Below are 25052 nucleotides of genomic sequence, written 5' to 3'. Positions count from 1 at the left end.
TCCTTGATTGTAAATGTATATGGACTGTTTGGATTTGGACAACGACCCATCTTGCGAGCCCGGCGACCCAAGTTTGGCTCGCGACCCATAGGTTAAGAACCCCTGGAATATGGCGATCAAGAGTGACCATAAGAGTTTGTAAGCGTGTGACTGACCATGGCATGAGCGTAGGACAAGGTCGATGAGCGATCGTAAGAGTGACTTAGAAAATGGGGAAAGCATGTGAGTGACCAAAGCAGTGAGGAGTCACACGATCGACAATAAGAATGATGTACAGAGCAATGGACCAAGTCAGTGAATGACCAAAAGAGCAACCCAGAGATGACACGAGAATGAGAGAGACGTAGAGAGTATGCAAGCATAGGAGTGACCCAAAGAGTGACGTAGAGAGTATGTAAGTATAGGAGAGAGAGAGAGAGAGACCCAAAGAGTAACCCAGAGAGCAGAAACTAGGTCAGCGAACGAATAAAAGAATGACCAAAATAAAAGTGATCAGGGAAATGTGCCAGCATGGTGAATGACGGAAAGAGTGACTTTAGAGACAGAGAGAAAGAGAGAGAGAGGCGTGTTTTTGGAGGGGGGCATAATGACCTATAACCCAGGACCGTTAATTTGAGGAATGAGCGATCAAATCGAATGTAGGATTTAGCAATCGAATTCAGCATTTAGTAATAGAATTTAGCATTTTTGCAGCTTAAGTCCGAAATTAGCAACATAACTTAGAATCTAGCAGTAGAATTTAAAATTTGAAAATAAAATTTAAAATTTAGCTATGATATTCAGAATTTATCAATAGAATTTAGCAAGTAGAATGTAGCAATCGAGTTCAGAATTTACCAATAGCATTTAGCAATCGAATTTACCATTTAGCAGCATAATTCTGAATTCAGCAAAATAACTGATAATTTATTAACATAATTTATAATGCCGATGCTGTAACAAATGTGAAAAAAAAAACCCGTTTTACCCGCATTTAAAGCTGTTTTTTCCCCAAATTTCCTCCGTTTCTCGGATATTTCAGTGAATGTTGCACTTAGAAACATGGATTTTGTTTCTTCTTTGTTGACATCAGGAGAGACGGGGAAACATCTTCCTAATTGGATTCTGGGGCGCACGCGGTGACAGAATAAAAAGTTAATATTTTCCATTTGAATAACTATACAACCCCTAGCAACATGAATAAAGTTCTAATTACTACGCGCTATTTTGCTACTTTTTGTAACTGGAAGGATCAACGGTTCGCCATACGCGCCCTGCACCCTGTATATAACATACTTAAATCCTTTGACGACGAAATGCGTTGTATTTGATGATGTTTAGCTGAGACAAATACGAGAGGAAACTCTCAGATACAACAAATTTCACTGTTGAAAAAGCGTGTTTGTTAACATATTGTCAATGCCGTGAGGAATTAAATCGGGGGGAAAAAAGCATTTACAGTGAAACTAAAATTTTCATACTTGCGAGAGAAATAGGCTTAAATGGAAAAGTTTTATATAAAGAATTGTATAATTAATTATAAAGAATTTTAATATAGAATATCTTATTCATAGACCATCGTTAATATCCTGTGAAGAGTAAGTATAATTTCAAAAGTGGAATTATTATCAGCTCTGAAATTATTTCTTTCATTATCGGGAATATAATGATGTGTGCAATAAATCTGTGAATCGCAATGCTGCCATCTACACAAAAATCAGAGGGCGGCGAAGTTTGAGTAATGGGTGACCAAGTAAGTTAGTAGAATGAGAGAGAGAGAGAAGGATGACAAAATTTGTTTTTGCTTACGGGCGGTAAGACTAAAAACCGCCCGTGAGAAGGCCTATATGTCTCTGCTAGAGATTTATGGGGGATTATGTGTTTGGTTGGTTTAAGGTCTCGACCTGACCGCTTGTGTTCGATTAAACCAGAGGCATATCCAAGAACGTCAAACTCTGAGAACTTCCTAACTTAACATTATTTATTTAAACTTGAACAAAAATTATTAGTTAACCAAACATAAATGTTAAAACATACTGCAGTAAAAATATTATAGCATTGATTGAAGTGTGCGGCCTTCTTATATAGTGGATGAGGGCGTGGCAATAGATGACTGGAAACGATCGCATCATCACTTTGCATATCGAATGCAGCGCCGCCACATGTGTCAGGGAGTGAGTGACCTAACGAGATACCTACTGTGTATTTGCGAGTATGTAAGTGACCGAGAGAACAAATGACCGGGTCAGTGAGCGATCAATACACAGAGAAAATTATTGTAAACAATGGAAGGGCTGAAAACATTTGGGGGGGGGGGGGTTCCTGAAACCTCTGTTATAGGCGTAGGAACTTATGGAGATCTCGGAAAATATAATGAAGGAGGGCATGTGGGTTTATGAGTGCATACAAGTTTTTGCCAATGGTGGTCAAGAGTGATCCAAAGAATTTGCAAACATGTGAGTGACCTAGAGTGTGTAGGAATAGGTCTGTGAGTGATCGTAAGAGTGAATTAGAGCATTTGGAGAGCACGTGAGTGACAAAAAATAGTGAGCAGTAATGTGATCGACGAAAAGAATAACGTAGAGATCAATGGACCGAGTCGGCGAATGACCAAAAGAGCGACCTGGAGATTTCACGGGAATGGGAGAGACCTAGAGAGTGTGTAAGAATAGGAGTGACCAAAAGACTAACCTTCAGAGTGTGTAAGCATATATAGGAGTGACCTAGAGAGCGTGGGACCGGGTCAGTAAACGACCAAAATATTGACCTAAATAATGTGAACAAAGAAGTGTGCAACCACGGCGAGTGATGAAGAGAGTGACTTTAGAGACAGAGGCGTATTTTCGAGTGGAGGGAAGACATATAGGGATTATGTATCAGGGAGTGAGTGACCTAACGAGATGCCTACAGTCTGTGTAAATGAGGGTGGTTAATTCGAGGGATGAGTGATCAAGGAAACTAATTAAGCAAATAAGACAAATAATGAGACAGATAACATATTTTTACTTGCTAAACCAACAAACACCTCTGACATCATTCACAGGGTTTCCAATTTCTGCTTTGCTCATGGTCCCCCCACCCCCCCCCCCCAGATCGAAGTCAGGCTCTAGCGGTGTCAGGGAGTCATTGATACGTGCAGGGAGGGGACGAGCACCGCCTCAATCAAATTATCATACATAGACACAAAATATTTGTATAAAAGATATTTGCATAAGTCCAGGGTGGTTGAGAAGAGGGTTCCCAAAAAATATATTCTCCTTCCCGAACTAAACGGCATTGCACAGGGACGGAATGTGAAACTTTTATATTGATTGAAAAAAAAAAAAATTGCGAACACAGTATATTGAAAACACTCTCTGGTGAATCGGAGCAGGGGGCCCCCAAAAAATTTCTTCAGGAGCACCACAAAAATAAACTAGGAAAAAAAAATCTTGCGTAATTCAATAATTTTATGTGCACCTCTTTGGTACGGCTAGCCTGACCATGTCTGTTGGAGAAAAATACAGGGAAATTGAGCTCCGAAATATTATGGGCAAATAAAGGCCATTGCCAATTATTTCCAAAAATGATGCCGATACTAAGCCGCCAACTCATAAACGCAGAAAAGTCGCCAAATGCGGGAAATGAAGCCCCACTTCGAATTCCAGTAAATTAAAAAATTCACGATAAGTTCTTATGAGTAATACTTATTACTGCGATTATGAGTAACACTTATATTATTAGGGGTACGTAAATTTCGTATCTACGAAATAACCGCGATAAATGCGAAATTTAGGAACTAAATGCGATAAATGCGAAATTTAGGAACTAAATGCGATAAATGCGAAATTTAGGAACTAAATGCGATAAATGCGAAATTTAGGAACTAAATGCGTTAAATGCGAAATTTGCCAATTTTGATGAATAAATGCAAAAAAAAAAAAAAAAAAAAATTTGAATTTTTACTACTTTTCTGCGAAATCTCGATAATCTAAATTTTATCGTTAATTCTTCCGTGAGTTTCTCCAAGCTATAATTGACATCTTAAAAGAATATGGAACTAAATACGAAAATAAAGGATCGAGTATCAGACTCGGCGCGTTGCATGACTACCAATGCTGGGCGCATAAAGTGAATTTTGTGGGTGACTCATTCATTAAAGAATTCAAAGAATTTAATTCTGTTGTGGCCAAGACGAATATAACTTTTTTTGTACTGAAGAAAAAGGAGCTGTGCGTATTTAAGCTACCAAAAAAAAAAAAAAAAAAAAAAAAAAAAAATATATATATATATATATATATATATATATATATATATCACTGTATAAGTACGCTATTTACTGACAGCAAAATTTTTCCCGACGCCTGTAGTAACCAGGCAGAATTTGTGGTTCAAAGGCGTCATTCATCTCAGCGAATATCATATAATTGCTGTTTTTCTCAATAAATATGAAGACGATTACTCCAGCATTTTAAGTTTCTTAAAAATAAGTTTTGACAATTAAGGTCTAGCTTCTAAAATACGGGTTCAGTGACTTTCGTTTCCGAGTTCTGTAAGAAAATTATGCTAATCGACAATTTGAAAGGATCAAACTTTCCATTCGCACATGTTTTGTGGGGTAAGTTAGTAGATTTGATATCTTTTGGGCTATCACTATATGAAGTGCACCCCGTTGAGAAATACAGCACAAAACGCAGTGCACCATCATCGGCAATACAGCAAAATAAGTAGTGCACCATGATAGGGAATGCACCACAATACGCAATACAGCAAAACAAGTAGTGAACCGTGATAGGGAATGCACCACAATACGCAATACAGCAAAACAAGTAGTGCACCATGATAAGGAATACACCACCATAAGCAATACAGCACAATACGCGATGAATTGCAATATTCAAAGTACCATAATATGCAATGCACCACAATACATAATAATAAGCACTGCATTATGATAAGCAAAACTGCACATTATGCAATGCACCAGAGTACGCAATGTATCGCATTAAGCAAACCACAATAATATACAATGCACCACAATACGCAATAAGCACTGCGTTGCTGTTAGAAATTACAGCATGCGATACACTACAATATGGAAGGCACCACTATTTGCAGTATGCCGCAATAAGTAATAAACCCACAATACGCAATAAGAACTCATTAAAATAAGCAAAACAGCACGCGAAGCCCTACAATACGCAATGCATTACAATCAGTAATGTACTACTATTTGCAGTACACCACTATAAGTGATACAGTATAATATGCAATCCACCACAATAAGCAATACAGTATAATATGCAATCCACCACAATAAGCAATACAGTATAATATGCAATCCACCACAATACGCCATGTATCGCATTAAGCAAAGCACAATAAAGCATTAAGAAATGCAACACAATACGCCATAAGCACTGCATTACAATAAGCAATACAGCACGTATGCACTACAATACGTAATGCATAACAGTACGAAACCAACAAAATCAGCAATGCACTGCAATCAGCGAAGCATCGCAATAAGCAATTCACCACAATACACAATACAGCAAAATACGCAGTACGGACAACATTATAATAAGCAAGCAATACAGCATGAGATGCACTAAAACCATCATTGTACCATTATTTGCTGTGCACTGCAATAACCACTGTATTATATTAAGCAAGCAATAGAGATGCACTACAATACGTGATACATAACAATAGCAATGCACCACAATGAGTAATGAACAATATTTCAGTGCACCACAATGTATTGATGCATAAAAATACGCATTGCACCACAATCAGCAATTCACCATATTGCAGTGCACTACAATAAGCAATACAGCATAATAAGCAGTAGGAACGACATTATAATAAGCAATACTGCACACGACGTACTAAAATATGTAATGTATAACACTACATAATGCAGCATAATAAGCAGTAGGCACGACATAATAAGCAATACGGCAAACGATATACTAAAATACGTAATGCATAACAATACGCAATGTACCACAATCAGCGATGCACTACAATACGCAATACATCACAAAACGCAATATACCACATTACGCAATTCACCCCAAACACAATACACCACAATATGTAATGCACCACAATACGCAATACGTACTGCATTATAATAAGCAATAAAGCACAATACATCGCAATAAGCTCCGCAATACACCGTGACCACTGAAATACGATAAGAAAGCGATGAACAACTATTTGCTGTGCACCACATTAAGCAATACAGCCCAATACGAAATGCATCAGAATACGCAATAAGCAATACAGCCCAATACGAAATGCATCACAATACGCAATAAGCACTGCATTGCAATGAGAAATACAGCACGCGATGCACTATAATGCATAACAATACGAAACGCATCACCATAAGCGATACAGCACGATACACAATACGCACAGCATTATAATAAGCAACACAGCACGCGATGCACCGCAATGCGCAATACGCGATGCAGGACACACAATAAGCAATTCACCATAATAAGCAATGCATTAGAATAAGCAATACCGCACGCGATGCACTACAATAAGTAATGCACCAAAAATAGCAGTGCACCACTATTTACAGTGCACCGCAATACAGCATGAAACGTAATTCTCCGCACTACGCAAAGCACCATAATATACGCAAAAAGCAAAAGCACTGCATTACTGCATTACAATAAACAATATATCCCGTGAGCGCTGGAATGCGCAATGCACCACAATCAGCAAGCAATGCAGCACAATAAGTAGTGCACTCTATTTATTCAGGGCACCACATTAAGAAATACAGCAAAATACTTACTGCACCACCATTGGCAATACAGCACAATAATTAGTGCAACACCATATTCAAAGCATTTCAATAACCAATGCACCACTATATTCAGTGCACCGGAATGAGCAATGCATCACTATATTCAGTGCACCACATTAGCCAATACACCATCATCGCGATAAGCAAAACAACACAATGCGTACTGTTCCACCATCGGCAATACAGAACAATAAGAAATACACCTCTACCATAGGCAATACAGGACAATAAGCAATGCACCACAGTATACAGTGCACCACAATACGAAATGAACCCAATACAGCACAATATAATAACAACACACCCCATAAGCAGTGCATTAAGCAATATAGCACGTGATGCACTGAAATACGTAATGCATAACAATGAGCAATTGACTAATATTTACAGTGCACCAAAATAGTCATTCAATTGGCAGTTTCCCACTCTGGTTTCGATAAATAATACACTGCCATCATAAATACAGCATAATACTCGATGCACCGCAATACATGCGTTATACATAAGGATAGGCATTACACAATAAGTGACGCACCACTATATGCATTGCATTAGGTACCTACATTTTAGGTATTGGTAGAAGGTCAAAGTCGTTTACTTATGTTTGTTACAGACAACTAACTGTTTGCAGTGACATCTAACGAGGCTTTATATGCCAAGATATTAACATAAGCTGAGAGAAATATATTGGGCTTTTACTATGTTTTAGGCATTGGTAAAAGATTGATTTGTTTACTTATATTTGCTGCAGACAACTAACTGTCTGCTGTCTGCAGTGACATCTAACGAGTCTTTATATGCCAAGATATTAACATAAGCTAATAGAAGTGTATAGGGCTTTTACTATGTTTTAGGCATTGGTAAAAAGTCAATTTGTTTACTTACATTTGTTACAGACTACAAATTTGTTGTAGTGACATCTATTGAGTCTTTATGACGTGAAGTGTTATCATTGGTAGATTAGTAGACTAAGCTGACCATATTTCTTCGAGATAAATACGGGACATTAGGATTCCAAATACGGGACATCGCCAATTATAGCCAAAAACAACTCCAAAACCAAACAAAGTTGACAAATATTGTTCAAATTACGGAAAAATCACAATGGCGGGAAATGATGCATCGCTGCAAATTGCAGTGGATTAAAATGTATTCTACGAAAAACAAACGTTCAAGACAAATGTGGGAGATTAATATTTTCATATATAGTTGTAATTATCGTAAAATAATTTATGAGTTGAAAAATAATGTCAATCTTTGACTTCAATAAAGAATAAACATTCAAGTAGGCTTCGTGTAAAATACGGGAAAAACAGGGACACTTTCGCCAAAAAGTCGGGACGGTCAAAAAAACAGAAAATACCGGGACTGTCCGGGAAATACGGGACGTATGGTCACCCTAAGATTGACAATATTTGCTTGAGAAAATATTGTAAATTAAGCTCAGAAATACGGAATATTGCCACTTATCGCCAAAATTGATGCTAGAAGTAAGCATATTTGAAACTCGTGCTAAAATCATAGAAAATTCATCAATCTCGGGAAATGAAGCCCGCTTTCAATTGCAGTGCTGTATTGCTCATTGTAATGCAGCGTTTAATGCGTATTGTGGTGCATTGGGTACTATAATGCTTTGCTTAATGCGATGCATCGCATCGTATAATGTGCCGTATTGCCAATTGTGGTGCATTGGGTACTATGTTGCATTGCTTATTGTGGTGTATTATATTACTGATTACACACATTACTGATTGTGATGCTTTTATGTGTTATAGTGCACTGAGTGCTATATTGTTTATTGTAATGCATTGCTTATGCTTATTATGGCTGATTGCGTTATGGTATACTTTGCTTATTGCGATGCATCGCGTATTGTGCTGTATTGCTTATTGTGGTGCACTGTAAATATTGGTCAATTGCTCATTATTTATTATGCATTACGTATTTTAGTGAATCACGTGTCATATTACTTATTCTAATGCAGTGCTTATTGTGTATTGTGGTTCATTGCGTATTATGGTGCACTGCATATTGAGGTGCATTGCTCATTGTGATGTATTTCCTATGGTGGTGTATTTTTTATGGTGGAGTATATAGTGCGTATTGTGCTATATTGCTTAATGTGGTGCACTGAATATAGGTGTGCATTGCTTATTGCGGTGCTTTGAATATGGTAGTGCACTAATTATTGTGCTGTATTGCCTACGGTGGCACATTGCTTATTGCTCTGAATCGCCGATCGTGATGCATTGCGTAGTGTATTACTTATTGTAGTGCATTGCAAATAATGGTGCATTGTGCTTTGCGTGTTGTATTGCTTATTGCAATAGTGTTTTTTGCGCATATTATGGTGTTTCGCTTATTGCGATTTATCACGTATTGTGGTGCATTACGTTTTCTATTGTATTGCGGTGTAAATAGTGGTACATTATTATTTTTGCTGCATTGCGTATTGCAGTGCATCGTGTGCTGTATTTTATGGTGCTTTGCTTATTGTGATGCATCGCGTGTCAGTACTGTACAGCATATTGTTATGCATTACAGTGCATCGCGCGTCGTATTTTTCATTGAAATGCGGTGCTTATTGCGTATTGGACTGTATTACTTATTGTGGTGCACTGCAAAGTTGTGCATCGCTGATTATACTGCATAGCTCGCTTATCGTATTTCAGTGGTTATAGCGTATTGTGGTGCTTATTGCGATGTATAATGCTGTATTGCTTATTGGGGGGGGGTATTGTTATGCATTACGTGTTGTAGTGTATCGCATGCTGTATTGCTTATTATAATGCAGTGCGTACTGTGGTGCATTACATATTGTGGTGTATTGTGTTTTGTGCTGTATTGCATATTGTAGTACATCGTGCACCTACTGCTTATTGTGGTGCATTGCAATATGGTGAATTGCTGATTGTGGTGCATTGCGTATTGTTATGCATCGATGCAGTATGTATTGCGTATAGTAGTGCATTATATATTGTGGTGTATTACGTATTATTATGCATAACGTATTATAGTACATCGTGTACCGCATTGCTGACTATAATGTCGTGCCTACTGCTTATTGAGCTGTAGGCCTATATCTTATTGTGGTGCATTGCGTATTGTTATGCTACACGTATTTTAGTGCATTGTATGCTGTATTGCTTATTGTAATGCAGTGCTTATTCCGTATTGGGGTGCGTTGCATATTGTGCTGTATTGCTTATTGCAATACATTGCGTATTGTGCTGTATTGCTTATTGATTGCAATACATTGCGTATTGTGCTGTATTGTAGTGCATGACGTGCTTTATTGCTTATTGATTGCAATACATTGCGTATTGTGCTGTATTGTAGTGCATGACGTGCTTTATTGCTTATTGATTGCAATACATTGCGTATTGTGCTGTATTGTAGTGCATGACGTGCTTTATTGCTTATTGATTGCAATACATTGCGTATTGTGCTGTATTGTAGTGCATGACGTGCTTTATTGCTTATTGTAGTGCATAATATTCTGTATTGATTATTGTAGTGCAGTGTATTGTGTATTATTGTGCTTTGCTCGATGCGATACATTTCGTGCTGTGGTGCATTGCATATTGTGAGTGCTGACGATGTATCTTGGTCCATTGCGTATTATTACTTTGCCTATTACGATGCATCATGTATTGTGCTGTATTTTGTATTGTGGGTGCATTCATTATCATTGTGCACTACTTATTTTGCTGTATTGCCGATGGTGGTGCATTGCGTTTTGTGCTGTATTTCTCATTGTGGTGCACTGCATATAGCGGTGGATTGAGTATTGTGCTTTATCACTGATGGTGGTGCCTGTTGTGATACACTGCATATGGCGGTGCATTCTTTATTGTAATGCACTGCATATAGTGGTACATTACTAATTGTGCTATATTGCCTATCGTGATGTATCACGTATGCATTGTGGTGCATCGAGTATTGTGCTGTATTTATTATGTCAGTGAATTTCTTATCGAAATCAGAGGGGATGCCGCAAGCTTCTAGGTCCGGGCCCTATGTGAAAGTTGATAGGTTTCATTTTTGGGGCCCTGGATAAATTGCATTCTAAAATTCTGCGAATTAGGTCCCGGGTTCTAGATTGGGGGCCTTGGAACGCTTTAATTATAAATATGTAAGGAATGTAAATTATGTCGAAAATTATGAATTAAATATATTTATGTATTTATTTATTTATGTATATTATATATATATTTATGTATATTACTGGGGGGGGGGGGCTCTTCCCCCCCCCCACTTCTCTTCACAACATATCTTGTTTATTTCGTCCCACTTCATCAGCGTGCTATGGAAAGAGACGTGTGAAAGCACCAGCTTACTGAAGAAGCGAATTTTAATAAAAATAATGATAAAGCAACAAAAAACAAATGAGATTCATCAAGCACCCCCAGAAACTGGGGCCCCCAGATTCAATTCGCTGAATTTTAGTGGGGCCCACACTGGATATATCTCGGGCTACCGATGTGTTGCAAATTTTACAATGCTAGACAACAAAAATCAATGATATACATCCAGGGGCCCCGAGTTAGAACCTATCAACATTCCCATGGAGCACTGACCTGGAAGCTTGTCGGACACACCCCTGTAAGGGGCCACGAAAATTTCCCATTTTTTTCAATTTTGCAACGAATAAAATCCAGGGCCCCACATCCAGTAGCGGGAACACAATACGCAGATTTTTAGTGGGGAATCCAGACTGGATTTACCTCGGTCTTCCGCTGTTGCAAATTGTATAATGTTAAAAAACAAAAAGAATCAGATTTATCCAGAGCCCCAAAATGAAACCTGTAAACATGGGGCCGCCGACTTGGAAGCTTGTCGGTCGTCTCCCACTGCGATTGCCATGAGACATTTTCATTTGTCTTCGTTTTACCAATGAATAAAAGCTAGGGCCCCCAATCAGTTGCCCGTTGTATTCGCATACTTTTAGTGGGGCCCCAGACTGTCTTTATCTCGGGCATCCGCTGTTGCAAATTCTGCAACAGAAAATAATGAGATTCATCCAGGGCCCCCAAAATGAAACTTGTAAACATGGGGCCCCCGACTTGGAAGCTTGTCGGTCATCCCCCACTGCGAGTAGTGAAGCTGCTGCCTGTGTCTGGATAGCGGCCAATGAGGCAGTTGGCTCTACGCGTGCGTTTCGGATGATGTGACGGTCTTCTCGACGACTGGTCTGTCGAGGGCGTCCTGAACCTGGTCGCCGTGTAAACACCTCCTCACAGTAAAATCAGAACGGCCTAGTTGACGAGCTACTCGCCGAGCTGACCACCCAGCTTCCATCATCCCGATGATTCTTCCCCTATCGAACTCTGACAACTGCCCATATGGTCTTCGACGGCGGCGTAACGGCATGTCTGCCTCAGCATTTCCTTTGCAAACGATTAAATACACTCCAGCAAGCTCTGCTTACCTGTTTTATACTCCAAGGAGAACGAAGTTCAACGCCCTCTAGTGGCATTACGCAATGCGCAATCACGCTGCATTTCTAATCATTTGCATATCTGCCCGACATGTACCTTCAGGCCAACTTTCGTTTCGATCCCACAATTATTTTTTGGTGCACAAATTTTTATGGCAATGAGTGTATTTGCAAAAGGGAATGAAAAATATATTAACCTTTATCCTCAAATTTCACTATTTGTAAATATATTTTAATTTTTATATGAAAATAAATTTCAGCTGCCCAATCGAGGGGGTTTTCAAACCATCAAACATTGCGGGAAAAATTAGAACTCTCCACGAAGTCCACGGGTCAACAACTCCGCATCCGGAAATTCACAACGGCTTAATTGATGTACAATGCGCCAACGGGAACCCGGTCAAGCAGGGCGGCGGAGGGGGGGGGGCGAAATAATTTAAGACATTTAATTACTTTGAAATTATTTCTTCAGTTTAAGTCAGTTTCAGCGGCGCCTATTTCCCTCACTCACCCGCTCACTTTTAGTATCTCGCTCGCTCACGAACTCGGTAGCTTCGTGTCGGACTGTTGTCGGTGAATTTTTATGCATGGAATTGCATAGCGGTGAATCGTTGTCGGTGAATTTTCCGGGCACGGATCCGAATGGGGCCCTGACAAAAAATTTACACTTATTTTGCTTAATTTTTTCTATTTTAAGGGGCACACAAGAAAATGTCTGCCCGGGGCCACTAGAAGGTACGCTACGGCCCTGATGAGACCTGTTGGTGTAGCACACATCTAGCGATGAATTCGTGAACTTGCAGATGAATTTCTAAATATCAAAATGACGACAGGTTCTTTGTTTTGGACGTCTTCTTGTTCCCTGAAGAAATAACTGAACTTGCTATTCAGTTCAGTTTGTGCGATGTGCTCGTAGGGAACAGTACTGAATGAAAATTTCTGCTGTCGTCTGCTTTATTCTAGGTTCTTTGTTTAGGACGTTTCCTTATGTCCCGACAAACGAACTGAACTTGCCGTTCAATTTGGTTTCTGGGTTTCACTCGTAGGGAACAGTACTGAATGAAAATTTCTGCTTCTCGGTCCTAATTTTGTTATCACCGCTTGAGTTGTGTTTAACTTCTAACCTAGATGGCAGCACTTCCAGTATGAATCAAACTGGAAATACTAGTTCAGTCAGCACGAGCGAGAAATAAAAAAAAAAAAAAAAAAAAGACACCCCTCATGGTTGGTCAATCATCGCTGTCATAAATCAGTATCCACAGTTTTGCCATTTAGCTGCTATGCGGTAAGTACCGTGATAGAGCAGCAGTGATTGGCTAGAAATACGATTTTCTAAGGTTTTCCAATTTTGAGATGACTATTTCCTTTGAAAAAAAAAAAAAAAAACTACTCTGATTGCCACGACGATCACACAGACCTACAACACAAATATGTATACATTAAATTTCAAATCCATGCATTACCAATTTGAAGTGTTGGGGAAGAGCATGCGGGTCTAGTGCTCTGGACTAGAGGGGGCGCCAAAAATTTACCCTTCATATAACTGCTTCTTCTACATTACACGGGGGTGACAAAATGCCTGCTTGCTCCGTTTAAGAAAGTATTTAGTTGTGGCCCAAGATAGTTGGCACCACCTACTAAACGCAAAACACGCCAAATGCTGGGCACACTGTTAAGTTTCACCAACACACACACATCTGACACAGCTCCCATATTCCGATGTGAAAATATGTGGCAGTTGAATGGCGACAGGTCAGAAGGGTGGACCATCAGGGAGAGAAAATAAAATCATTATACCAGAAAATCGCTTCGTAAGGATTTATATGAATAGGGAAAAAAGGTTACATTTCTTCCCCCCCCCCCCAATCCCAAGGTAGGTTCTGCATTGCCCTTGAGCAGAATATAATTCCACGTCGGTCATTCCATGCAGAATAGAGAAATCACATCTACATACTGTTTATAAAATATGTTTCCTTTCGTGAATGGTATCAGTGATTCTATCTTGGGTATATGAACTCTTAAAAGCTTTATTATAGCTTAAAGTTTTATATTTTCTTTCTGAACACGTTTAATCGGAAGAAACAATTAAAATTCAAATTACAAAGCTGCCGACGAAAAAACGTGTTTACCGCACGGCTGTTAATGGAATACAATAACGATTATACAGGAATTTCGGCAACCAAGGTCATGCCCCTGATAAAAAATTGCCGATAAACGCTACGAAAACGAATTCGCGTCTTTGCCAGTTGCTTAAATGCGGTCACAGAGACTGTTTTTAAGACTGCTCGATGGAAATGACCACGGCTGTCCTCTACGGGTGTTTTCCCTAACGACGACGGTAATCATTGACGCCACGGCAACGTGAAAGCTCGCGTAAAATCTAATTTTGTGCCAAAATCCGGAAAAATTTTAACAAATCCGGAGAGCGGGAGGAAGGATGAAAAATCGGGAGAGTTGGCAGGTCTGGGTTTATTACGCACATATGTTAAATTCTCAGTGTTAATTGGCTTCTTTGCAATGTTTTCCTACTAGTAGACAATGAAAGCAAATGAACCTTTGGATAGAATATGTTTTTATAAATGATTTATTTTATTCACAGATACCTCCTTCTCCCACTGCCATCTTAAGAGCATCATGGGCCCCCGGGCCAAGTGGTTTTTCTGAGGCCCTACCTAGTAAATTATTCAACCGGATCTCATTTTTGTGAGGTGCCCGGGTAGGCCCATGCGTTGAGACGGCATTGCCTTCTCCTACCTAGAACATGGCCCACCGCTGTCTCAAGGGAGAGATAAGCAGGTGATCACCTGGGGCGTGCTGGAAAAAATGTCATTAAGGTACCAGTGAATTATGGGGGAAAAGCATACTTTTCTTCAAGATAATTTTTTCAAGAGGGATCCAGATTTTTTCAAATAACCTGGGTCCAGGTAAATTAGAGTACAGCGCCCTCTCTGCAAATATTTCTAAACCTCATATATGAAGGCATACAAATTGAACAAAAAAGCAACACATTACGACATAAAATTAAAAGAATATTAAACAGTCGTTTAATTCTTTTCAGTAACGACAATAAATGTTCAGGTATTTTGGAAATGATCCGATTTCGAATGAACAGCTTGAAGATGATGTGGTTAAAGAACTGTGCATGGGAATCTAGTGATTAAAAAGTATACACAATGAATGAATGCCACTGTGTCATGGCTTTTTTTTGCACGTCAGAACCGCTGCGGTCCTCCACCAGAGTTTCCTCTAGCTTCGACCTGCCCGGGCATAGTTCACCATCTTTCGGGTCCCAACGTGTACGCTCTGGCGCCGGGTCCCCAACGAATTATGGGCGACCCAGGCCGTCGGTGCGCCCCGCCGCGAGCTCGGCCCGGCGGGGATCCCGACACTGTCTCACCTTCGCTCTGCCCGTGGGCTTGATCGAGTCCCACTGACTCGCGCACATGTTAGACTCCTTGGTCCGTGTTTCAAGACGGGACTGTGTCATGGCTGACAGTGCCGCAGAGTATAGTCGGTATTAGATGAATACATCAATTCAATTGCTCACATGTTCCTTAGTTGTTCGCCTTATCAGCAATGAAGCTTGATCTCTCATGTTCCGTCTCAGTAAAGTGGATATTTTTTCTGTAGATAGAGCATTCATATTGTAACTTTAATACCACGCGGTATTAAGTATACATTGATTGGATTCGAAAATGTTTCGCTACAAGCAAGGAAAGCACGGTTTTCCTCCAGTCGGAAACCTCTCGACTTACTTAATATTATCAAGAAAACGGAACGTTCAGTTGTGAGTTCTCTTGTGTGTGCTCAAATTGCTACATTGCGCATATTTCTTGCCACAAATGTCACATTCAAAGGGTTTCTCTCCAGTGTGAGTTCTAATGTGAATCTTCATGTTCGATTGATCCGCGAATTCTCTATTGCATATAGGACAGGAGTAAGGTTTCTCTTTGGTGTGGATCCTCGTGTGTCGGACTAAATGCTTCTTGAAGGAGAACGATTTATCACAATGCTCGCATTGAAACGGTTTCTCCGCAGAGTGGAACCTTTTATGAAGTTTCAAGTCACTGTTACGAGAGAATCTCTTGTGGCAGACGTCACATTCGTAAGGTTTCTGGTGGGTATGAACAGTCTCGTGCAATTTCAACTGAGACCTTAATGAAAACGCTCGGTTGCAAATGGCGCACGCGAAGGGTTTTTGACTAGAATGAACTTTTCTGTGCGCGTCAAGGTTAGTAATCTCCGAGAATTCTTCGTCGCAAATGACGCATTTGTACAGCTCAACTCCGGTATGGACTCTCTCGTGTCGTTTTAGATTTGACAATTTCGTAAATGCCTGATTGCAATTGGCACATATGTAGGGTTTCTCTCCGTAGTGGTCAGCCCGTACATGATGGTTCAAGTCGTCACTCCCGAAAAAATTCTCAGAGCACAGACCACTATGATATGGCGTACCTCCCGCAGCAATTGTGTCGAAGCAAACTTCTCCGGTCGAGTTTGTGATTTGTATCTGCATCGGCAACTTTCTAGTCTGTTTCAACGAAGGCTTTTGACAGTTTCTTTTAGTGATGTTTGTCTGCACGTTGGTGTAACTGTTCATTCTAACGCCTTTGTCGGCTCCATTCACATTTAGAAACTCAATAAATATTTTCGGCTTCAAATGCTGTGAAAATAAAGGACTGATTCCGACCTTGCAGTTCCTGTCATCTTGTTTCTAATCGCATCAATTAAAATCGGTATTGTTTCTGGAACACCTGCAGAAAATAATATACACCATATAGTCAGCCTAAAGCTATGTATTTGATCAAATATGTTTTATCACAACTTTTACAAAGTAAATTATGAAAACCGACTAATTTTTATAGCAACTCGCGCCGTTATTCACCTCGATTTCCGAAAGGTGAATCGCAGCCACTGTTGTGAATGTTTTGTTCCAGACTCTGCCACGAAGATCTCGGCAACGGGATAAGTCCAGTAGCAAAAGTTCTGGAGTTCATTCATTCAATGTTATGAATGTTCATTTCAGACTCCAATCGCCTAAAGCCAGAAATTTCAGGACAAATTAAGATTTTCAGCGAAGCCCGCTGGCCAACAAATCGTACAGCAGTATTTAGAATTATGATTCGAAAGGAATCAATGTCATGTACAGTGAGGGATAGACTAACGGGTCCCGAGTAAAACGGGGGGGGGGGGAAAGAACCTAAATTTATTGAAGACATTTTTTTCATTTGTTTTGATTTCTTTAACTCCTTCGCTTACAAGCGATTCTGTTCATTTCAATTCTATTTGAAGAACTCAAAATCTCTTTTCAAGAAATTCAGGCCACCCTCTAAGCCATATATAACAACCCTTGACCCGCGGACAAAATATGACCCTGCGGGGTTATCTGATGTGGCCTGCCCACAATTCCAGAGTATTTAAGTGGCCCGTGGCACATTCGTAGATCACTTAAGTGGCCCGTGGCACATTCGCAGATCACTTAAGTGACCCGTGACAGAGCTCCAGAAGACTTGAGCGATGCGTGGCACAGTTATAGATATATTTGCCACGCATCATATTCCTTGAGTGGCATATGGTACAGTTTCAGAGCACTTAAGCGGCACCCAGTGTGGTTCTACATCTCACTCAATTTACCCGCGGCTTATTTCCAGATTACTTTAGTGATCCGCGGCATAATTACGGATCACTTGAGTGAACCCGCTTCTAAGAATCACGTTTTGTTCCGCCATTTTGGTTCTTATAAACGGTTGATCCTTTTCCGGAAATTTTTTTGCCGTTATTCCTCCGGTTACTACTGGAGTACAGAAGGAGTGGGTTGGGAAGCACCTCCTAGAGATAGAAGGGCTCTGCACTTTTTGCCATAAACGTCATTCAGCCTACCTAGCAAGTTCGCCACATTTTGAAACACAGCATCCTATTCCGTTTCTTCTTATTTTGGCGTAGAATCTTCTTGATTGGCTCACAAATACTGCATAGTGATTGGATGTGGGGCATAGAAATCGCCAAATCTGAGCCCAATTATTTCTTTTCCTCACAACGATGATACTGGCACGAGCAGGGAATTTTTTCCCCTGAATATTCTGAGGGAAAACGGACTACTTAATGACGTCACAAGCAGACTGTGGAAGCCTTCTATCTCTAGGAGGTGCTGGTTGGGGGCCTTTTGGCGAGATTATGATGTTTTTAGTGTAAAATCCGAAGAAAGAAACCTCATTAATTTTTGCTAAATATTTTAATTTCTAGAACTTTAAATTAGTTTAAGCATCGAATAGCATAGCATATTCTCCTTAGACATTATTCGGTGTGAGTGGTACTACCACCTCCACTGCCATGTAACTTACCTTCCCGCACCCCATTTCTAATGCTTTTTTGTCAGAAAATTGTTTTTTTTTTGTATTTAATTACATTAATCATCGATTAATCAATTTTTATTAAAAAATTCTTATTTATCATTTAATGCCTCTTTTCAGCTATAGTCTCCGGGATCTTTCACATCCTGAACGACTGGAGAAACCGCGAGACACTCAGGCTGTCGCAAGAAGCAACGTAAGCACTTCGCCCCAGAGGGGGGAGGGGGCATCTCCGGCAAAACCAAAATTTATTGATACGTCAAAGATTACATACAGTGCAGTAAGTTATGTAAATCGAAGAATCAAATTAATGGAGTTAAGTCAAAGTGAAACGGGCACGGATAATAAATAATCATAGAAAGTTGTATAAAATATCGCAAAAGGCGCAATCAGAAATTTGATTGATCAAGAACTGCATGACAGAAGGGCACAGCACCCCCATTGCCCTCGGGGGCAGTTCAATACACTCAGTCTAATTCACTTTTGATCACTGTTTTGAAGATCTTTAAAATTTCTCCGGAACTTCATTCGATTTGGGATTCATCTTGTTCCTCGCTTGCAAACAGTGCCACCAGCACGCTGTCAGCGAGAAGACGCGGCGATCTCCTTTACGGACGCGTTGGTCCCGGAGTAAGGCCGGTATTACACTATAAAAGTTTGATAAAATCCCTTTTATAGAACTTGAAAAATCCAACCAATAAGATTATTGGTTACATCCTAGAAAATGCAACCGGTGACCTTATTGGATGTATTTTTCAAGTTTTGCAAAAGGACTTTTACCAAACTTTTATAGTGTAATACCGGCCTTACAGGAGCTGGAGGAGACGGATCCCATATCTTCTCAGGATGTTCCTCAAGGAATTTCACCATCTTTCTTATATTTGCATACTTTCGATTCCTCTCGACGTAGAATGCCAAGCGTCCATGGTCTGTGTAGATGGGCAGCCGGCGAACAGAAGTGAAAGGGCGTCGTTTCTGGATAGCATGTGGCGTAGTGCAGGGACGTGCCAGGCTCAAAACAAGAGGATTTATCGCTCGCAATCGTTTTAAAGCGGCGTAAGGTTGCCGGGAAAGGCCCATGACCGGCGACATATAAGATGAAATGATGATCCCGAGCGACTGCAACTCTTGGAGTAACATTCTCTAGAATGGCGTAGACCAGCGGTTCTCAACCTTTTCTGACTCGCGGAGCCCTTCAGCATCAGAACCCCCCACCCCCAGTTTTGGCCCTGGCAGGGCTGAAGGGCCTCAGCCCAAGGGCTCGGGAATGATTATAATTTTTTTCCACGATATAAATTTACTACAGATAGGCCCGTAAAAATTTGGTCTAGGGGCCCACCAAAGACCTCATCAGCCATGGTGAGGGCCATTTTAAAGCATAGGACTACTCGGGCATAGCTCGGGGCCTCTTATGCAGAATCACCCTTAAGGGTGTGCGACAGGTGCAGTCGCACCAAGCCTCGCACTTTATGATTCCACGCACTTATGGTGAATTATTGGGGGCTTTCACCAAGTCTTAAATTATTTCTTGAATTAATTCTAAATTTACATCAATAGCAGAATTTCATTAATTCTTAATTTTCATGAATTAAGGAATACACCCGTTAGTTCTGAATTTTTATCAATTCTGCAATTAATTGTTACTTTCATCACTTTTGAAATTATTTTTTCCATTGGGGCCGCTCAAATATTACGTCAGCAAATTTTCAGCCATTTCTGACCCCCCTCCCCTTGTCAGCAAATCTCTGCCCCCTCCCCCCCACCCCCGTCAGCAAAGTTTTGTCAGCACTGCCACCTGCCTCTTAACGCATATTGGTGGGATCAGAAACGTACGCGGGAGGGGAGGGCACGGAGAGTCGTGCTCAATTACTCTTTAAAAAACTCATTGCAACCCACCCTTTAAGCCATATATAGTAAACCCTTGACCACAGACCAAATGTGGCCCTGAAGGTTATCTGATGTGGCTTGCCTCCTCAAACCAAATTTTGTAAAAATTAACTAAGCGGCCCATTTACAGATCGCTTAAATAACCCGTGGCACGATTCCAGAGCATTTAAGTGGCTCGCGGCATTTTCAGATCACTGAAGTAGGCCTCGAAGATCACTTCCACATTCAAAGATCACTTAAGTAACCCGCGACACTCTGTTCCAGAACACTTAAACGATCCGTGGCACATTTAGAGATCCCCTGAGTGACATGTGGCACAGTTTTAGAGCACTTAAGTGGCTCCAGAGCGGTTCTACATCACTAGAGTTACCCGCAGAACATTCCCAGATACCCCAAAGCAGAGAATGTGCCAAAATCTGCGACATACGTCGCAGAAGAATTAATACTACTGCAGAACAATTTGGAAGACTTCTAAGCAAAAGTGCAAAAAACGCTATTACATGTATGGGGATTTTTACCGCAGAACATGTCCAGTCAGCCGAAAACTCGTCGCAGAACAGTGCGACACATTCTGCCTTGGCGCCCAGATTACTTAAGTGGCTTAGTTCGTCCTAGACTGGAGTACGCTGTAAGGTTTTGGAGACCATACCTACAGAAGGACATAGACTTGGTTGAAGGGATGCAGAGAAGAGCTACGCGATTGGCACACGGGGCTTGAGTTATGAAGAGAGACTTCATTTTTTGAATATGTTTACATTGGATGAACGCAGGTGTCGAGGAGATATGATCGAAGTGTTCAAAATTTTCAATGGGATGGACCATGAACTTTTAGTACACCGCCAATCGACTGCTTTTACAAGGGGACACCAGTATAGATTGGTGAGGGACAATGCAAGGCTATGTATGGTGTCGCAGGGAATTTTTCTCTACTAGGAACGAAATTAGGTTTGGAACGACTGTTTTAAGGCTGGGATTACAATATAAAAGTTCGATAAAAGTTCGTTTATAAAACTCGAAAAATGTCACCAATAAACGCATCGGTTAAATTCGAGCAAATGCAACCGGTGATCTTATATTGGTTGAATTTTTCGAGTTTTATCAAAAAGAGCTTTTACAAAACTTTTATAGTGTAATAATCCCGGCCTAAAAGTTTGATAAAATCCCTTTTATAAAACTTGAAAAATCCAACCAATAAGATTATCGGTTGCATTTGCACAAATGTAACCTACGAGTTGTATTGGTTTTTTATTTTATTTCTAAAAGGCCTTTTATCAAACTTTCATAGTGCAATACCTGCCTTAGATAGAATATACAAAAATGCTGACAGAAATAACAATACGAAAAATTCTAAAAACGAAATTAAATATAACTAAACGCAGAAATTGGGCAAAATTTCGCACTGAAGAGCTCATTTCAAAGAGAAACAAATTCCTGAAACTAATGAAAATGTTAGAATCGATGAACTGGAAACAATTACAGCACCAATACAAATTAATGAAAGAAATAACCCCGGCTATCGATGGAAATTTAGAAAATTCGATGAAATAATAATCTATGTATATAAAATTGATTTTCTGTCTGTCTGTGTGTATGTATGTTCTCTATACAAATCTACAATTTTAGATCGATCGTCGCCAAATTTTGCATATACAGTCAAACCTCGTTAGTGCGTCACTCCGCTTACCGGATCACTTTTTGGAAGTCCCAATTGTCCTCAGGCAGGAATTGGCAAGCTATGGCTTACTCCGTTTAACGAGTCACTCCGCTTACTAAGTCATATTTTTTGCTCTCCCAAGAGTGACTCATTAACGAGGTTTGACTGTATACCAAATGGGACCCGACTTAAACGACAGGCTACTTTAAATTTTTGTCAGAGCAGGGTAAGTGCCCCAAATGAGCAAAAAAAACTGTAGGGCGACAATGGTTTTCGGGCCTCAACAATCACTTTCCGAACGTTTACTTTGGTTACCGTGGTTCCCTAGCAATGCGTTTCAGACGTCTGTATGTCTTTACAATGGTTTGTCACTTCTTTAATCCTGTTTGTATATGTATGACAGTTTATGCCTTTATAATGGTTTGCTAATATTTTCAATACTACACAATACTACTATTCAATACAATTACATTTCAATACTCTCAGTAATGCGGCTTTTTGAATAGACGTCATAATCATCATCAGCATCGCTTTGAGGGTCAGGAAAAGGAAGAGACTCATAGAAATCACTGTTAAAATTTGCCGATTTTACTGTAGAAATGCTGAAATTTGGTGGGGTTTTCCGCCACATCAATAATTTTAAAAACTGTATAGAATTCCCGATTTCTGAAATACTGTGTTTTCTTAGAGGTATACTAAGCCCAGGAGACTGAATATGAAGTAATTAGCCGGACCTACTTTTGAGTTGGATATCCATGCAATGACATTGATTTCAACTTTTTATTTACATTAAAATTAATTATGGGCCCATAAAAAGTACATCGAAAAAATTCCACAGCTTTAATTAAGCATTTTTGAAAGCTGAAACAGGCAGAGATGGATAACTTGAAGTTTGAGGGGGGGGGGGGGAATAGAAATACATAGCGCCCCTTAAAAATGGAAAGAAATATATTCATTTCTATGTTTCTTTAAATCTAGATTTGTTTATTTCATGAGTCGCACAGGAAGTCGCCATATTGGTTAACTTAAGACACGGTTCGCATGTCCCTCAAAGAAAGAGGGAGATATCACGTGTTTCTAACACAGCCTCACTGAAGAAAACCCGGGCAGCGCCGGGTATTATAGCTAGTAACTAATAATAATAATTATAACATAATCGATGAAAATTTAGAATTAACGGGAAAAAGAAATTCTAGCGGTGATGAAAATTCAGAGCGCGAATGTGAACGAAATAATTAGAATTAATGGATAGGAAGGAGGTGGTTCGGCGACAGATACGCACAACGTCGTTTCCCGCGCAAGTGAAATTTTGGGACATTTACGCACAACACTTCCTAAATGTCAAGTATGGAAACAAAATGCATAATTTTCTTTGGTAAATTGAATGAATTCACTAAGGAAATGTTGCAAATCTGATCAAAAAAGAAAATTAAAACTAAACAAATAACATATAAGCGCTTTCTTTTCAGGAAATGATTCCAGAATTAATGGAGGGAGGGGGCAATTCCAGAATAAATGAAAATTGAGAATTAATGAAATTAATAATTCCGAAATTTATAAAAAATCCAGAGAAATTTCCCCATAAGTCATGAAAATTCAGAACCTAATGCAAGAAATCGGAAGCGATCTCTATATAAGTAATTCAACGGGCCACACAAAGCACGGGGGCCCAATGCGGCCCACACCCAATTCAGGGCAGCTCTGCTTTAAAAGATGCGATATAATTATGTTTCGTTTATTTTTTTTTTCCTATACAGCAAGCTCGTGAACGTAACTAAGGCCGGGATTACATTATAAAAGGTTGATAAAAGTTCAAAAATGCTACCACTAAAGATCATCGACTGCATTTTCTAGAATGTAACCAATAATCTTACTGGTGGCATTTTTCAAGTTTTACAAAAGTACTTTTATCAAACTTTTATAGCGTAATCCCAGCCTAAGGCCGGTATTACACAGTAAAATTTTGATAAAATCCCTTTTATAAAACTTGAAAAATGCAGCCAATAAGGTCACCGGTTGCATTTTCTAGAATGTAACCAATAACCTTATTGGTTCGATTTTTCAAGTTTTATAAAAGGGATTTTATCAAAATTTTACAGTGTAAAGGCCGGTATTACACTATAAAACTTTGATAAAAAATCCTTTTATAAACCGTGAAAAGTGTAACCAATAAGCACATCTGTTACATTCGAGCAGCGAACTTAACTAATCCGCCCACTGGTCGCACTTTTCAAGTTTTATAAAAGAACTTTTATAGCGTAATACCGGTGTCACGTGCGTCTGGAATATCCGGCGGAGAGCTTGACGTCACTGCAAGTCTTCCGCGCGAATAAACACTCGGCAGTAACGTAACCTCTGCCCGCGAAATGACAGTATTATTACATTCGGAAGCCGTGCTTACCTCTCGGGTTGGCCTTTTCTCGCTTGAAACCATACACAGCGCGCGAATCAATCACTAATCGATTAATTAATCCACCGGCAGGGAAATTGTAACAGTTGGAAACAATGTCGACATCGGGATTCCGCGAGCACGGGAGCCGCCACGGTCCGGACCCAGCGGCCGCATTTCTCAAAATGGAGACTCCCCTGTACCGCGTGAAAGAAACACGCTTTTCCCCCACCGTCGAGTGACGTCATCGATGTTTTTCCCCCTCTTTCGCTCCGTTTATATTTCTCGTTTGTTTGGCTGCAACCAGATGGCGCTGCATCGCGTGCGCATACCGGCGGTTTTTTTTTGATAAAAATGGTGTGATCGAAGCGGCTTGGAAGGTAATTGCAAAGCTGTATTTAGAAATAATTTAACGAAGGAAATTTTGATTCTTGAATCAATTCTGTGGGTACTCAGATCCACGGGTAGAGATGACCCATGGCCCCCGCCCCACAAAGGGTGGGCTGACAAGGCTTTTTCCCCGGGGCCAGGGACAATTTTCACAA

General features: G+C 40.0%; 1 protein-coding gene across 1 annotated transcript in view; it reads right to left on the bottom strand.

The window, feature by feature from the left end:
* LOC149068254 (uncharacterized) overlaps positions 1 to 24705 on the bottom strand; it is a 37420-nt gene extending 12715 nt beyond the window's left edge. The window contains exons 1-2 of the mRNA XM_089251908.1: positions 24520 to 24705; positions 16013 to 16981 (exon numbers count right to left, since the gene is read on the bottom strand). Coding sequence (XP_089108034.1) covers positions 16013 to 16827 — 815 coding nt within the window. The 5' untranslated portion in view covers positions 16828 to 16981; positions 24520 to 24705. The remainder of the gene's footprint in view (positions 1 to 16012; positions 16982 to 24519) is intronic.
* Positions 24706 to 25052: the final 347 nt, after the last annotated feature.

The sequence above is a fragment of the Pholcus phalangioides genome, unplaced genomic scaffold (genome assembly GCF_987345545.1).
Source record: "Pholcus phalangioides strain wild (caught in Gottingen) unplaced genomic scaffold, Ppha-v1.0 ptg000027l_1, whole genome shotgun sequence".
NCBI lineage: Eukaryota > Metazoa > Arthropoda > Arachnida > Araneae > Pholcidae > Pholcus > Pholcus phalangioides.
The sequence above is the reverse complement of the archived record's forward strand: the minus strand, read 5'-3'. Positions and strand labels throughout refer to the sequence as shown.